This window comes from Aedes albopictus, chromosome 3 (assembly GCF_035046485.1).
Source record: "Aedes albopictus strain Foshan chromosome 3, AalbF5, whole genome shotgun sequence".
NCBI lineage: Eukaryota > Metazoa > Arthropoda > Insecta > Diptera > Culicidae > Aedes > Aedes albopictus.
The window spans coordinates 132,587,019-132,605,495 of record NC_085138.1 but is presented as its reverse complement, the minus strand read 5'-3'; the positions used below and the strand labels follow the sequence as shown (position 1 = coordinate 132,605,495).

The window sequence follows — 18,477 nt, the reverse complement described above, 5'->3', positions numbered from 1 at the left end:
GAAGAATTCCTGATGGATTTTTTTAAAGAAAGCGTAGGGAAAACTCTGGAGGTATCTTAGGGAAAGTACCTAGAAGAATACTTTAAAAATTATATTATCAATTCTTTTGAAAATTACCGATAAATTGCTGGGACGAACACTAATTTTAATCTTAGATAGAATTCCTGGAGGAATACATTATGGAATTTCTATAAAAATCTTTGGAAGAAACTCTGAAAGAATACATAGAAGACTTTTTGGAGGATTTTTTGGAAAAATCCTTGAGGAATCTATGGAATCTCTTCCAAATGAATCGTTAAGGCGACTTTCTGGATGAACAATTGAAAAATTCTATCACGTACTTGTTTGAGAATTACCATTCTTCCAGTGCATTTTTTGGAGAATCCTTAGGAAATATAGTAGAAATCCTCAAAGGACTGCTTAAGAAATTATTTCAAGATATCTTTAAATAATTTTAAAACTTGCAATTTAACGATTGGTCTAACAATTATTACAAATTTTCTCAAAAATATAGCCAATACCAATACCTTCATTCAGTTTCCAGAGGATTTTTTCAAGAACATCTCTAAACATTTCTCAAAATGTTTCAAAGAAGTCCTGCGGGACACTTTCAAAAGAATAATCCGAGCAACAATCTACTTTTCCAGGAATCGCTTCTTGAATTCATTTGCGAACTTTTTATATGCACTATTTCCAAAATTCTTTCAAACATTCCTCCAGTAATTCTTTCGAAAATCTTCAAAGGAATGTTTCAGAAATTGTTTCAGGAATTCTTCTACGATTTTTTCTAACAATTATCACAATTAAAGAATTCTTCCAAGAACTTATCCAATCATCCAGCCTCCAAAGGATTTTTCCAAGAGCACCTCCAAGGACCTATGAAGATTTTTTCCAAGAAGTCCTCCGGGACTTCTTCAAAGGGCTAATCTGGGCAACCTTATACTTTTCTAGGAATTTCTTCATAGAGGCATTTGCGAACTTTTTGTAGGAACTATTTCCAGAATTCGTGCAAACATTAATTCAAAAAAACTTTAGAATCAAAGAACTGCTTCAAAAATTATTTCAGAAACTCTTCTAAGTTTTTTTTCTAATAATAGTTACAATTCAGAAACTCTTACAAGAACTTATTCAATAATCCTTGCTCTAGTCTCCACATGATTGTTCCTAGAACACCTCCAAGATTTTCTGCAGATTTTTTTCCAAGAAGTCCTCCGGAGCATCTTCAAAAAGTTTAATGGTTTACTATCAAAACATCAATCGGTTTACCATCATGTTTTTCCTGGAGTTTTTTCTTGGATTTTTCGGCGAGCTTTTTTGGGAATACTGCTTTCAAACATTTCTCCAGGAATAAGTAGGAAAATCTTCAGAGGACTGCTTCAGTTTTTTTTAAATAATTATAATTCATCCTGCCTGCAGAGGAGTTTTCCTAGAGCACTATCCAAGATTTCTGCAGATTTTTTTTACCAAAAAGTCCTCCAGGAATTCAAAGGGATTAACCTCATTCTTGAATTCCTTTAAAAAAATTTCTCCAGGATTTTTTTTAGAAATAAGAGTTTTGTTAATAATTATTAAAATTCAGGAATTTTCCCTAGAACTTATTCGATGATCCGTTATCCACCCTACAGAGGATTTTTCCTAGAACACCTCCAATGATTCCTCCAGGAATTTTTCCAAGAAGTTTTCCGGGAAAAAGTGTTTAGCCCACCCCATAGGATTTGTCACCTCTCAAATATCATACAGAAATCTTCTAATTATTTTTCTAGAAAGTTCTCCAGGGATTCCTCTAGATAATCCTACAAAGATTTCTCCACAAAATCCTCGAAAAAGTTTTTTTGAAATCCGGTTTTTTTTTCGAGGACTTTTCTATAAAATCTTCCCGATTTTTCCCGAAAATTTTGCACATGGCATCATTTCAAACTCACTTCACGGGTTTCTTTGGTAATTACTTCAAGGAATGTTTCAAAAGTTCCCAATAGTTTCTTTATAACGTCAATAATTTTCGAACTGTTCCAACAAGAATTCTTAACTTCTTTCGAAATACTCAAGAACCCTAAAAAAGGTCTGCTCCAGAAAATCTTCTCAGGCTATTTCCAGAAATTCGAGAAACCTTCTACAGGACTCTCTTAGAAATTATTTAAAGAATTACATTAGAAACCAGGGATGGGATTACTCACTTGCAAAAAGTTACATTCCTTTGCTTCTGAGATAGAAGAAAAGGAACAGTGTGTGTAGAACTTTTTCCTTGTAGTTTTATTTTAAATTTCGTCGAGTTAGGTAAAGGTAGCAACAGGCACACTAAAGCCATAAAAGAGAGCTATGAAGGCAGCTCTCCAAGCGGTTACTGTAAATTACTCTCACTCCATAAAGAGTTGTTTTTACAGCTCTGTCCATCCCTCCTAGGGAAACTTCTCAAGATACCTCCAAGTTTTATTCCATAGATTCTTTTAGAAATTATTCCTATATTTCATCCAGGAATTTGCTTAGAATATCTGTAGGAACCCGTAATAGAATTTCTTGAAAAATCTTTGGAAGAACTTCTAAAAGAATGCAAGGAAGAGTTTATGGAGGAATCCTGGAAAAATCTTTGAGAAAATTCAAAAAATGTATTTAGAAGATCTTCTGGATGAACAACGGAAAAATTCTACCCCTTTGAGAGTTACCATTCTTTCGGTAAACTTTGTTTTTAATCCTTGAAAAATATCGTAGAAATTCTGAAACAATCTTAGAGCGTGGAGGAGTTCCTAGAAAAATTCTTAAAACAAGTCTTGGAGAAATCCTTGGGAAGTACCTGGAGATTTTTTTCAGTATTTCTCCCAAGGGTTCTCTCAAGAATTGGTCCAGTGACTTTTTCAGGGATTTCTGCTTAGCTTCCTTCACGGATTTTTTTTAAAGAATTCTTTCCAACATTCTTTTATATATTCCGCCAGGAATTCTTTAGAAAATCTTTGATAAACTCTTTCAGCCCCATCGTGGCCAAAAAAAAGTGGTTGTAACTTGGTCGGTTTTTCCGTCGAGATTGCACAACTGCCTCCTCATTTAGATGAAGTGACTGAAGACCAAACAGAGTGAATTTCTGGAGGAATGCTTGGAAGAATTCTTGTGAAAATTTGTGGGACAAACCATAGGAAAAATCCCAGGAGGTGTCTTAAGGAGAGCTCCTCTAAAAGAATTGTAAAATTTATATTATGAATTCATTTGGGAATTACCGGAGAAATGCTTGAAAAAATTACTGATTTAATCTTAGTTAGAATACCTGGAGGAATCCTGGATGGCATTTTGAGAAAAAATCGCCGAAATATTTCAGAAAGAATGCATGGGTGAATTTTTGGAAGAATCCTTGAAAGCACTCCTTTACAAAACTTTGGATGAATTTCTAGAGAAATCTTTAAAATAACCTCTGAAAGAATCTTTGGAAGAATTTTATAAGAAATTTCTAGAAGATTTTCTGGACGAACAAACAAAAAATCCCAGCACGAACCCTTTTGAGAATTGCCATATTTCCGGAATGAAGTTTTGGAGAATCCTCGAAAAATGTCGTAGGAATCCTGGAAAAATCGTAGGAATATCTTACAAAGGAGTTCTTGGAGGAATTATTATGAAAATTTTCAAAAGAAGTAATGGAGAAGTCCTGGAGAATGTCTGGAGAATTTCTTTCAAGAACTACTCCAGTGACTTGTTCAGGGATTTATGATTCTTGTATTTCTTTTACATACTTTTTTTTTAGATTTTTTCCATGCCTTAAGGATTTCTCCATACTTTTTTTAATCTTCAAAAGACTCTTTCAGAAATTCGAACAAATTCGAAGAACTATTTCAAAACAGTCAGGCTCCAGAAGATCTTTGGTAGAATACCTTTATGGATTGCTCAAACAGTTCTTCCAAGAATTTCCAAGAGTTTCAAGAAATCCGTCCTTGGAAAATACAAGAATTTTTTTCTGAAATTTATCTGGAAACTCTTTGAAAGTTTAATTCGGGAAACCTAATCAAATTCCATGGCGCAGTCTATAAACTACATAGACTCATTTTTGGCTATATCAGAATACGCTTCTTTCTACTCATAGATTTTTGTGCATATACAATTTTGGAAATGTGTATAGTCCATAGGCTTTGACCAAAGCGCTCCCCTCTAAACCCCTAAAAGTCTACGTAGTTTATAGAAAGGCCCCTTCAAGAATTTCTCTAAATATTACTCCAAATGACTATTCCTGGGATTTCGAAACGTATTCAGACAAAATATCAACCAGGAACTCTTTACAGATTTCTCTAGAAAGTCAATGATTTTTCTAGAAGTTCATGAAATTTCCTCTGGACTCCTCTTGGATTTTTTCAATTATTTTCAACATGGCATCGTCTATAATAACTCAACAGAGTTTCTCATATAGTTCAATCAGTATGGTCCAAAAGTTTTCCCGATAATTTCTCCAAAAATTCCTCCGAAAATTCATTCAATTTAATCAGTAATTAATGAAAAAAAATCCACTAAGAACTTTTTTAAACATTTCTCCAAAAATTTTTATAAGGTCTGTTTCAGAAAATCTTCCAAGCTAATTTTCAGAAAATCTAACCAAGGAAAAGAAATTCACCAAAAATTTCCATAAGAAATTCTTCATGGGACTCCCCCAGATCAGATCAGATTCTTCAAAGAACTACACTAGAAACACTTCTCACGACACTTACAACATTCCTCTTCTAATAATACTTTTAAGATTTTCTTTAACCCTCTAATACCCAAATTTTTTATTTTGATCTAAATATCATTTTTCGTCATCTAAAATCGATTTAAACATGTTTTGGAAGGTGATTCTTTTTAATTCTCGATTTTGTGAATTTCAGTTTTTGATTTTTCTAATTTTTATTTTTGAACATCCCCATACTTTTATATTTTTCCTGGAAACCTATTTGGGGTACGGATTTTTTGAGATAAAAACATTTTGAAATTTTATGATTATTGTTGAAATATTTTAATTTATTTCTTTTTTCATAGAAAATTTTATTTTCCGTGTAATTTTAAGGAAAATAATTTAGGAGTGTATTCGATTCCCTTAAACTATTAAACTAGGGTAGAATGATTTGGGAAAAATTTAAAATATGTTAATTGTAGCGATTCAATACAAAATAAACAATGACTTCTAAGAGGTGACTAAAACATCAATTTTTCAATGATTTTTAGAAAATGTGAATACGTTTTAAAATACACCAAAAACTATTTTGACATGTACAAAACAGTCCTCAATATCAGCCAAAAATATAAAAAAGTGGATTTTCCACGAAACAAAAATTGCAAAAATGCTCAAACTATACCCCGTCTAAAGGCGGGGTTGGGTATTAGAGGGTTAACTATTTCTATAGGACTTCATCCAAAATTCCTCCAACATTTTTTTGTTATTGTATTTTTCAAAAGATATTTTAGAGATTTTTCAATTGTTTTTTTTTTCAAATCCCTGCAATGTGAATTATTTCCAAAAATATATTCCAGGAACGACCCTAGGAATTATTTAGAAAATCTTTCGAAACTTTCTGTAGACTATCCCTAATATTTGAAAAAAAAAAATCACGGAAGAAATTTTGGAAAGTTCTTACAAGAATTTGAAAGAATTTCAGAAGACATCAGAATTTGAAAGAATTTCAGAAGAAATCATGTAGATTTCCTGGAGAAGTTATAGGATGAATTTCTGGACGAGTCGTTAAATGACTTAATGGGGAAATCGCGGAAAAAACTCGGTCGAACCCTTTCAAATGCGTACAATTGATTCTATAGTTGTTCTGATTATTATGGCCTCAGAATTAAGTATCGTTTTCCAGAGAAACTACTTATCCAGAAAATCATTGCAATTGGATAATGTGTCAGAGCTTTCCAATTCTGTGGTTGGTTACAAAAAAATACTTGGAAATGGCTAATGTGATCGACATCAAGAAATGTATTTCACTGTACTTGCAAACCCCACTACTTACCATAGTCACGTTCGCCAAAAGTTTTTTTTTTCTCTCGGAAACCAGGCAATACTTCTGAAAGTGACAATAATAGTCAAAAGATCTTCACATATGTACCGAATTGCATCGATTCTTCCCAAATCCCGCGAATTCTTTGTCAATATCCGCCATTTTCTACTTCGAGATTGTCAATCTTTGAAAATCTCAATACGAAGAAGTAGCCCTAACGCATGTTACCGTCGCTCCGACGCAGGAATTATGACACTCACTGCCAGATGACCGTCACCCAGTAAGGCCTGAACGAGCGTCAATTGGTTTTAGTATTAGATCACGACGCCACAAACACGAACATAACATGCCGTTTGAATATGGATATGAGGCGTCGAACAAAAATGTTTCAATTGCATTGAATCGCGATTACGACGCTTGAAAACCAGATTCAGGGCGTCCCAAATATCGTTTGAAACTGCTTAAACTAGAAACATCATTTCAAAATGTTAGTTTACTTAAATTTACTCTGGCTCTACCGGAAAAATAACGTCGTTTACAAGAATCGTCTTACTGCCATCTAGCGGTAAACAATGCTGTTGTTCCTTAGCATTGGGCGTTGTAGTTTTCATGAAGCACCACGCGTCTGCTTGTCCATGGTGAGAACCGTCCGAGATGCCCCGCGTTGGAACATAAAAATCCTAAACAGAAAACAGCAGAACCGCATACGTTCATTTCTTGGCGAGAACCATGCTGGCTGGTCCACCATCATCGCATCGCCAACGTCGGACAACGACGACGACGGAGAGAAAGGACACCATCTGGCGCGCTCGTCTTTACGTGGCGGTGGTGTCTCTTGCGGATCTCATATAAATATGCGGACATTTATATTCTACAGTTTTTTTTCTCTTTCCTTTCTGTTCTCATGTAAAACCCTCGACGAGCCATCAAGTGTGATGGAAGCACCATTCTGTGGTGGGCCCCTGATGGCAGTAGTGGCTACCTAGTACCTAGTGCCTACATGCAGTCTCATTCTCCAATCGTGGCCGGAAGGTTGTCCTCATTTGTATTCAAATAGGTATATCAGAGTATACTTCTGCTCGGGTCGTTTACTGCGCCTGGGCTAGTCCGGCGCTTGTCCGTGCGTCCATGTTGCTCGTCATCCGTGTTGTAGAGCTCTGGCGTTGGGGAAAGTAAGGACCACGTGTGGATTATGAGCCACGTTGTTTGTCTCTTTGTATCGATAGAAGAAAAATCTTAACTACTTATCTGTGAAGACGCGTTTTCCGAGGTAAATTTTTAAAACAACGAATCATCAGTCGTTTTGGCAGCCCTCCGCAGGGATGCCAGCCCTAGTGACATTTCATCATTTAAACACTTTCGACCGTTTTGACCTTCCAACAGCGCTGAAAATGTAATTTCGACATATCAAGATTCAATCACCTACAGCAAATTTCAGAAGCTGAATCTGAAAGCATAGTATATGAAACATTTGTGTGGCTAGACCAGTTCTATAAGAAGGCCATGGAAAAACTGCTCTCTCTATAATATTTAAGGTCAATGTAGTTTTTTTATAATGTCAATTGATATTCATGATGAATATCAATTGGCATTTCTCAAAAACTCGATGACATTAATTTTCAATATTGTGGATAGAGTGGGTTTTCCGTGACTTTCTTGTTCAAGTGGTCTAGCCGCACAAGTTTTTCGTAGACAATATTTTCAAGTTCAGCTTCTGAAATGAGCTGTAGGTGATTGAATCTAGATATATTGAAATGACATTTTCAGCACTGCCTTCCAGAACAGTTACATTAAACCGAATCGACACCGTGCAAACATCCGTTTTTCATCAACAACAAGAACCGGTTTTCCCCGTTGTGGTGAAAATAAAAATATTTAATTAATTTTCATCAAAGAGAAAACCAAAATCCGAATCGCGCGATTAAAGGCCATCATCATACGTATTGCATAAATATTTCCCATTCTCGACTCTGGGTGCCCAGAGGTGGTGGACTGATGTGTGTGTTCGCTGCACCGAGAATCCGGGGAACGAAGTTGCATCCGTGACGATGGCTCGCATATAAACAGGACATTGCGCGAAATTATGTAAATATCATTGGGTTGCCAATTCTCTGCACCCGTTGCTGACTGGGCCTCCTTCTCTGATGATCACCGATTTTCAGTTCCCTGTCTGACCAAAGGGGATGAATCTGGTACACCAAACGCGGTGGAATTCCGACTGGATGCAGCTGCATTTTTCAATCAGCCCTGCATTCGAATGGGAATGTCCCTCCTTCTCCTCTGATATGGAGGGAGCATAAATATTTATCTCACTTTGATGAACCGTTTTTTGATGCGTGCAATTCCTGAAATGTTTTTTTTTTTTCGGGACAAAATCGAACGCCAAGGCATACCGGGAAGTTTGTAGATTGTAGAATTACTTTAAAAATTGATTTCTGACGAAAGCTCAGAGGATTAAATCTCACATACTGATCGAGTGGACAAGTAGAGGTTATGTGCATGTGGAATTGTGTCTATAACTTTTACCCAAGCAATCATCTTGAGTGTGTGAATGTCGATGATCTTCTATGTTGTGGCGAGAATGACGCATGATACGTCAAAATGCAGGTCATTAACCGTTATGCTTTTTTCTACACCGTGTATTTTAAATGGGTGCTGGGTACCCGGGTACCCTGCCGGCTACATAAGGGTTAAGGAGATGGGGGAGGAAGTGATTATATAAGTCGCCTGCTTACCTTATGTATGTATCACTGCGTCTGCGCAAGTTCATGCGGATGTCAGTGTGTTTGGGAAAGAAATGTTTGGCAGAGGTTCACGTTGGTGCGTGGATTGCCAAATATTGAATAGAATGACACACGAGAGACAAGGGGAATATCAATTTTCAAAACAAATTTTCGATATTTTAACTCTCTGCTATGACTATTTATACGTCATGGCAATCGTGAATAGGAAGTAAGCAGCTGCGCTTATGCTAAAGTGCCGGTAGTGGCGCTTTTCTGATAAATGCGGTAAACGTGATAACAGTGTAAACAAGCAGAAAAGTTTGCGCTACGGAATCATAGACGGCGCTCGTATTCCATGTGTTTTTCACGTATACAGCGGCGCCGCCTGGCACCTATCCACTCGAAACATCATGCGCAACACGGGTGGAAAATGCCAGTCAGAAAAAAAGAAGTAAACAACTTGAAATTTGTATGGTGATGTAATCAATTCTCAGTTACTGCAATGAATCCAGAAGAAACGCGTAGGGATAATGATTTTGTTTCTAATTTGCAACTTTTTACCCCAAGGCACAAATCGCTGCGATGCGGAACGAGTGTAAGCCAACGATTTGTCCATACAAGAAAAGTGATTTTACTTTTAATGTGGTGGCGCCATCTCTGAGAAAAACAAGCTTTGATTTCTTACTATTGCCAAAATAATCTAGACAATTCCTTTCTCTCTCTCTTCTCATTACAGAACCCAGTAACTACGTTTGCAGCACGTGCAAAACCAAATACCATTCGGCGTGGCGGCTGGTGCAACATGTCCAGCATGCCCACCGGGTGAAAATCTACGAGGTGGTATCGCTGCTCGATGACGATGACGGCGAGGACTGTGGCGATATAGACGAAGCTGACGAGCATGACGAACCGGCCGAGGTCGAATCGAGCCGCGTTCCGGAGCTCGATAACGATGATGACACTCCGGCACACAACGACGAGCCGGAAACCTTGGCCCAAAGCGGTAAATCCCATTCCATGAATAACCTTAGCGGTAGTTCAAACTGTTCCAGCAACAACAACTCCTCCAGTGGCAATAGCTCTCGAGGCAGTGGAATCAATCTGCTGCAGAACCAGCTGCAACTACCCCAGCAGCAGCAACAGCAACAACAACAACAACCACCACGTGATTCGCAAAGTCTTCCACCGCCGGGTTTGAGACATCACCCGCTGCTTCCGCCTCCGGAGATGCATCCGAACCCGTTCAACCTGCTGCGAATGCCGTTGAACCACCACCCGCACAGTCCCCTCTTTGGCGGCCGCGGTCACCATGACTTTCGCATGGAACATCTCATGTCCGAGCAGTTTCGCAGCCATGGTCTCAATCTTGCAGCGGCTGCAGTCGCGGCGGCCAACCAACTGAAAACCCACAATCAACAGTTTAATGCCGGTGGCGGCGTCGGCGGCGGCGGCAATCCGACAACAGAGCGACCTCCCTCATCAGGGAGCATCTCGCTACCAGGTGGTACCCAAGGTTTGGTTCTCGAACCCCATATGGATTTTTACTCACAGCGCTTGCGGCAGCTCGCGGGTACCACCAGTCCAGGGACTAATCAAAACACCTCCAACTCTCCCAGTCCCCGCAAGCAGCATTCCCCCTCTTTCGCCAGCCCCTCTCCCTCACAGCTTCCCCCTACCCCGTTGACCAACAACTCCCGACCGCAAAGTCTCACCCCACCCGAAAAGCACACCGAACTGGGAGGGCTCGAGTCCGGATCAATCACCAACACCCCTCGGTCGGCGTCCACCCCTCCGAACAAGCAAAGCCAATTAACCGACGCGATGCACTCCTGCGAGTACTGCGGCAAGAAGTTTCGCTTTCAATCGAATCTGCTTGTGCACCGTCGGACGCACACCGATGAGCTTCCCTACAAGTGCACCAGCTGCGAATATTGCTGCGAGGACATCACGAAGCTGAAGCAGCACATGAAAACGCACGGAATTCCGAGCGAAGACGGCATGAGTAATCAGGGAAGCATGGAGTCCGACATGGACGACTCCGACAACGAGCTGATGGACGCCGAGGACATCGACGACGACGATAATGACGACGACCGAGACGGAGAGCTGGGCGAGGAAGCCGAAGATCTCAGCATGAGCAGCACCCAGAGCCACGCCAAGAAGGACGGGCAGGTGCACATGCAGTCCTCCCTGGTGGGGGAGCTGATGGACAAGTTCGGACTGTCCAACATTGCCCAATATTCCGAAGCCTACAAACAAGCCCTACAGGAGTCGGGAAACGCGTTGAAGCTGCAGCTGACCAGTAAAGATCGAGATAACAACAACAGCGCCATGGCCATCCCCGGCCTGGCCGAGAAGTTGAACGGACTTCCGGCGGCGCTGCGGATCAAAGAGGAACTAGCGAAGAACATGCTGCAGCATCACAATCCCCAACTTCCACAAGTTCCTCTGTTCAACCCGTTTGAGAACCCCTTCGAAGCATCCAAGCGCATGAAACTCGAAGGTGGCGACAGCTGGTGGAACATTCCCGGCCTGCACCGGAACGAATCGCTGTTCGAAAACATGAAACCAGGTCGTGATCGCGGCTCCGGTAGCCTCATGCATCCGATGATGAAAAAAGAGCACAAGTCCCGCAACGACACGTGCGAATACTGCGGCAAGGTGTTCAAGAATTGCTCGAATCTGACAGTTCACCGACGGAGCCACACCGGAGAAAAGCCTTACAAATGCGAACTATGTTCCTACGCTTGCGCGCAGAGCTCCAAGCTCACCCGGCACATGAAAACGCACGGCCGCTTGGGCAAAGACGTCTACCGGTGTCGGTTCTGCGAAATGCCCTTCAGCGTGCCCTCGACCCTCGAGAAGCACATGCGGAAGTGCGTCGTCAACCAAGGCAAGCTGCAACAACAGCAGCAACAACGGGAACTCCAGCACCTGCAACACCAGCAACAGCTCCACCACCAGCAGCAACTAGCAGCGCAACAGCAACTGGCAGCCCAACAGATGGCAGCAGCTGCGGCGGCTCAGCAACAACAAGCCGCTGCCGTGGCAGCCGCCGCCCAACAGCATCACCATCGCGAACACCTCCAACAGCAACTCCAGCAGCAGCAGCAACAGCAACCTCAAGGACCGATGATCCCGGTCTCGCCCAACCATGCGCCCCCGGGCGCTATCCTGCTACCGCCACTGCCCGTCCCGCCGCCCATGGGCTCCCTGGCGGAGCACCAGGACCGGAACAGCACACCCTCCAACAGCAATCCCGCCACTCCGATCATCAAGGAGGAAGCGGCCACCGCATGACTTTACCCCCCGTGGAGTGGCTACGAGTTGCCCCCCAATCGAATGATGTCCAGAATCTACTAGAAGGGAAACCCGGACGGAACGTACGGGATCCTCGGCGCTGCGCCGCTGCGATCTCCTAAGCTGTGTCCGCTTTTCCGCATCGCGCCCTCCGGTAGGGACAGGGTTCCACACGGGAGTACCCCCATTTGGCATAGGGTGCCGGATGGCCGTTACGCCAAACGGGAGACACTTCCGCTTCTATACCATTTTAAAACGACCGAGAGTACATAGTTTTACGACGAAAATAGAGGCATTAATACCAAAGTTAAAAACAAAATCAGCGAGAAGGCAGAATTATTAGACAAAATGATTTTTATTTCTCCACACCCCGTGTACATACTAGCTGTGTAAGTGAACAGAATGGCATTTAATTTTAGTTTATATAATATATTACAATGATAAATTATTCCTCCCTTTATACGAGAAAGAGACAACATGTACATTCTATACCAACCTTGGTTTAAGGCACAAATAAATGCAACCCCCCAAACAAAACAAAAAAAGTGATTCGAAAATTTTGAGCGTAAATGCATTACCCTCAAATCGATAAGAAAATATGAAAACCCCCCAGAAGAATAATCCATTTTGATTATTCGCATTGTTGACGAATGAAGCGAACGGTCATGTTTTTGTTGATAGTTTTATCTCGAGAGGTTCCATTCGATTTCGAATGTAGATTTGTTTTGTTTTGGCACAAATTTTGCTTGAATGTTATTCTTAATGGCAAACTTTTTAATGGCAAACTTTGCAGACTTCCATAAAATCGGTTCGATGACTGAAAAAAATATATATTTTTTGTCAACTATTTCCTCATTCTGACCCACTGTGCAATAAGTTCTCTGCTAAAAATATCCAACATAACAAAAGAAAAACACCAAAAAACATTAATGAGAAAATTGATTTTTAGTTTTTCTCTCTGAAATAATTGAAAAAAAAAACAAATATTTTTACAGTGCAACTTTTTTTGAACTTTTTAGTAAATTTTGAGGAATTCTTGATTAGATCCTTTAAAAAAACAGTTATGCATATTGTCTGTTTCGAGCACGAGGATTTTTCGTGCAAAATTTGAGCAGAACAAAAAAAACAAAAATGGAATTTTCAATGGAACTACTCTTCCTTATCTCTGTAGAAGTTTCCGTTTCCTTGTTCCCTAACCCCTCTGTTTGTGTAAGATAATTGTTTAGGCTAATTGAAATCACCAAAACTTGCAAACAGTAGCAGTAGTAGAAGGAATCATTTTCACTTGTTTGTTTTCATCTCTTTTTAGCGTTCTTTGCTTTATTTTTCTCTATTTCTGTTGAGGTTAGGAGCCGTCTTTAGACACACGTTTCGAAGGTTATGTTTCATCCCGTTCCCGTTTGTATATATTACTGGTGATCTTCCGGATCTTTGTATCATATTCCAGCTGGCAGTCGAAGTTCTTTTTCTCTGTGCTAGGTTATTACAGTTAAGACTGATCTATTTTCTCTGCGTTTTTAGAATAATTTTATTGGATTATTTATTGGATCGTTTAGTTCCAGTTCTTCGACGTAGTTCATAGACACTTTCCCTATCCGCACAGGAGGAGTGTTCATGAAAACGTCTAAGGATCTCGAAATTGTACATTCTAATCCCAACTAAAGACAAACAAATCAATTCCACTCGGAACTGCTAGAGCACAATTGATAACCGTTTCAATAGTTTGACATTCCCGAACCTCTTCATTTTGCGAGAAAGACAAACTTTGTGAAGTAATAGAAACTCGGAATGTAAAAAAAAATCTGGAGAAAATGTAGTCACGACAGTTGATTTTAACTTTTAAGGCGGCGAAAAAAACATGAAAAATCACACGAAGATTCCTATTAAACATTATGAATTTATGTAAATGTACAAATCGATCGTAAGTATAAACAAAATACGATGGGAAAATCAAGTAATACAACAAAGGAAAACTTAGTAATTTATTTAATGGAGAGACAAACAAAACCAGCTCATCAAACAATAAAAAATCCCCATTAGAAAAAGACAAATGATGAGACGGAAATCGAAATCCCATCATTGCACATTACAGGCATTATACAATGTTCTCAACAATACACGGACAAACGCAAATGAATAGACAAACCCATAAACTCACACAAACATCCACACGATGAAACGAGCATACTTATTATACAAAAGAAAAACTAAAAATCACAACACACAAACACAAAATATTTAATCGAAATGAAAAATCCCACTACTGTATTTAATGCAAGAATAGCGAAATAACGAGAATAAAAAGATCAGAAAAAAACCTACAAAATCCTATATTGTATAACGATAATAAAAACGTACTTAAAAGAAGTAAATAAAATATAAATGTTTACAAAAAATCCCAATCTCATCTTATTAGTTGATGACAATTATTACGAACTTTGTCTGCCGGTAACCCCACTGTTCATTCGCTTCCGCTTCTGTCGCGAATGATTCACCCTGAATGTATGCATGATGCTCGTCGTATGCTCGTTACCTACCATATTTCATAAAGAGGGAAAATAATAAAAGCTTGTTCCGTTCCCCTTACTTTGGCTGCGCACGCATGCTCGAAGCCTCTTGCGTGTGTCGATTACCCTCGGTGATGCCGTGGAATGCTTTCGTCTTGGGCTGAACTGAACAGGTAAGGCAGGTAAGTCCTACCCGTAAAGGTGTACGAAAAGGTAAAAAAGCTCGCATTGCTGCGCACCTGGATGAGCAGAGCTGGTTGCCTACGTTGCAGGCGTGAGCTCTTGCGCTATTCAACGCTTGGCGGTATGGCGGTGATACATGATTCATCTAAAATCATTAAACTTGTATTTTTTAATTCGTCATAAGGGTGACCAATTTTAAGATAGGACGGTCAAAAAAAAAAAAACAAAATAAAATAAAACGCTCAATTTGGCCCTTTCAAAGTATTTTCCTCAAGAACTCCAATTCAATATGATTTGTCATAAGGGCCTAACTGACTTGATCGATTTCTCTTCGTCGACTCTCTCTTTCGCAAATAACTTGATCAAACCGAACAAAATCATTATTCTTTTTGTTTCTATAGCAAGATGTAGTCATCTCCTTAACATTTCAATCAATTTTTTTTGGGAAAACTCAATACACATTCTGTAATAACACAAAGAGAGGTTCGATGAAGAGAAATCGAAAATGTCAGTTAGGCCCTAATGAAGAATCAGTGTCGATTTTCTCGCGTTTAGTGTCATACAGGCGTATCTACAATGATCGATTTCTCGGTGTGTTTCGGTGAAGGACGACGAGGACTAGCATTTAAAACAACAAAAACTACCAAAAGTGTTTTTCCGGCAAAGCTATTAACAAAAGAGAAAATCGACGAAGAGAAATCGATCATTGTAGATACGCCCGTTATAAATTTGGCTTAAATATTAACGACAAATAAAGAAAAAGATTATTCGCTTAAAATAATTCCAGAAGTTCCAGAGAAGAAACAGGGATGTAGTCAGCAATAGATAACAAAAGTTTCATAAACAAATTAAAAATGCATAATACAGGTCGGACTCGATTATCCGGAGTATCGATTTTTATTTCACTCCGGATAATCGAATTTTCCGGATAATCGAATCACATATAAAAATAAAATCAAAATTCAAAAACGTATGAAAATATATGTTATTGTTATTTTATTTTCATGAAGCAGTGGCGTAGTCAGAAATTCGAATAAGGGATCGTCCATAAATTACGTCAAAAAAACTTTTTTTGCTGCTTCCCCTAGTCAAACTTTTTATACAAGTTTTCTGAAGGTTTAATGGGTCAGCACAATTTGCTGCATCTCCCCGCCCCTCTTAAATGTGACGTAATTTATGGACATTCCCTTAGTATGCTATATTCAGTAAGATCCTTATAGTGTTTTAGGTTGATAAGATCGGGGCACTTTTCTGTCAATTTTGAACTAAATAAAAAGATTATGGATTCGTGAAACAAAACATAAACAGTAAGGGGCCATCCATTAAGTACGTCACAGAAAAATCCGTATAAAAATTTTCCAATTTTGGCGTAACGTACTTAATGGATGTTTCCTAAAGAAGGCATGGTTGAGGAAAAAGGGTGTGATTTGTGTAAATTGGAGAAAATGTTGAGGGACGAGAAAAAAAAACTTTTGAAGTGAATGGGGCTGTTGTATGATGAATTCAGTGTTAATGTTCAGAGTGTTCTAATCTAGAAACAGCCTCTTCCGTGTGTCACACGATACTGGGAGCAGTGATACCAACCCAACAAACATTTTGATCGAACTCCTGAAGGAATATAGGTAGAATAGGCAAGTCTAATTTTAAAAAAAAGTTCTGTGATTCTCAAGTCCACCCCCATATTTTGATTGGCTTCCAAAAAGAAATAACTGCTCCTGCTGATTATTTGCTTCTTTGGCATCAATGATGTAGGAGTTGAGCGAAAATTTTTAAAATTCGTGAAAGCCTAATGTGTACTAAATCTAGCTTTTCGGGGCCAATCATGCTTTAGACCTCTTAATTTCAATGGATTTGGCTGAAGTTTTGACCAGTTACTTTTTTTTGGATGCCAATCAAAATATGGGGGTGGACTTGAGAATCAGAGAACATTTTTGAAAAAGTGGACAAGCCTAATTTTCTGGAGAAATCTCTAAAAGAGTTCTGAGGAATATCCGGGAGAATTTCTGAAGAAATCCATGCAAAAAATCATGAAGAAAATAATGAAAAAAAAAATATCTGGAGAAATTCCTGAAAGTATCCCAGGAGAAATTTCTTCATGAATACCTAAAGAAATCCTCAAGGACTTTTGGTGGAATATCAACAGAATATTCCAGAGAAAACTTTAAGAAATATCAGGAGAAATCCCCATAAAAATCTTATACATAATTCCTAGAAAAAAAAACTGTTGATCCACCTGTGGGTATTTAGAGTATAACTACAAAAATCCGTGGAAGAATTCCAGTATAAAATCCTGATAGAATCCCAACAAGAATTGCCCGGAAAATTTTTCGTAAAATCTCCTCGGAAAATATCTGGCGGAATTCCAGCAGAGATTGCTTGAGGAATCTCAGCAGAAATTCCCAAAGGAGTCTCAGGAAGAATTCTTGGAGGAATACCAAGCAAAAGGAAATAAATCTCTGAAAAATTTCCCTTTGAAGGAAAATTTGGAGAAATCTCAGAAACACTATCTGAAGAAATACCAGCAACCATTATTGGAAAATTTCCTGAATGATTCACGGCATGTTTTGAAAACAGATGAAACATTTAGCGTTTTCTAACTGAGAAGAGATTTAAAATTGTTTGGCCCATTTCAAATATTACGCGAGATTTTTTTGTTCCGTAATTTGTATATGACGCCAAAAAATATCAAATGTACTAAATTTGAGATACACTGTAAAATACTGGAAATGTTAAATGTTAGTGCTGAGTGTAAAATATTTTAATTTTCTCGTAAAAAGAGGCTAACATAATCGGGTCAAAGAGCCGACTAAATCGGAGGAATACGAATCGGGGGCTTCCAAAATCGTATCAGCACTATGTTATAATACTTAATTATGTCAAATTTTATCATTGAAATAAAAAAAAAATATCGCAATAAAAATACTCCGGATAATCGAGTCTAAAATTCCGGATAATCGAACTCCGGATAATCGAGTCTCCGGATAATCGAGTCTCCGGATAATCGAGTCCGACCTGTAATAATCCATGCATGTTATCCCTTTTTTAAGGTTAGACGAGCATAGCGAGTTCGGACAGGAAGCAATTGCTCGGTAAATTGCATATACACTCAAACCTCCATTTAAGTCGAATCCATTAAAGTAAATTCTATTAAAGTCCCTTCATTTAAGTAACGCAACTTAAATAGAATTTGACTGTATCCACAGCAAAACAAATGTAAATATGCTACGATTTCGAAAACATCTGTTCTTCGAGAAGGTCATTAGGCTGAATGGGCCGAATAGGGACCTTTTCAGCCCAGTCATGAGGGTGAACACGTCATTAGGCCGAACAGGTCAATAGGCTGAATAGGTCATTAGGCTGAATGCGTCATTGGGCCGCAAAAATCGTTAGACTGCAAAAGGTCTTCAGGCCGAAAAGGTCTTTAGGCCGAAAAGGTCTTTAGGCCGAAAAGGTCTTTAGGCTGAAAAGGTCTTTAGGCCGAAAAGGTCTTTAGGCCGAAAAGGTCTTTAGGCCGAAAAGGTCTTTAGGCCGAAAAGGTCTTTAGGCCGAAAAGGTCTTTAGGCCGAAAAGGTCTTTAGGCCGAAAAGGTCTTTAGGCCGAAAAGGTCTTTAGGCCGAAAAGGTCTTTAGGCCGAAAAGGTCTTTAGGCCGAAAAGGTCTTTAGGCCGAAAAGGTCTTTAGGCCGAAAAGGTCTTTAGGCCGAAAAGGTCTTTAGGCCGAAAAGGTCTTTAGGCCGAAAAGGTCTTTAGGCCGAAAAGGTCTTTAGGCCGAAAAGGTCTTTAGGCCGAAAAGGTCTTTAGGCCGAAAAGGTCTTTAGGCCGAAAAG

General features: G+C 39.3%; 1 protein-coding gene across 1 annotated transcript in view; it reads left to right on the top strand.

Annotated features, from left to right (window-relative positions):
* The window catches only part of LOC109622374 (B-cell lymphoma/leukemia 11B), an 81,661-nt gene extending 67,309 nt beyond the window's left edge, over positions 1 to 14,352 (top strand). The window contains exon 5 of the mRNA XM_029878742.2: positions 9,399 to 14,352. Within this exon, the coding sequence (XP_029734602.2) occupies positions 9,399 to 11,962 (2,564 nt within the window). The 3' untranslated portion in view covers positions 11,963 to 14,352. The remainder of the gene's footprint in view (positions 1 to 9,398) is intronic.
* Positions 14,353 to 18,477: the final 4,125 nt, after the last annotated feature.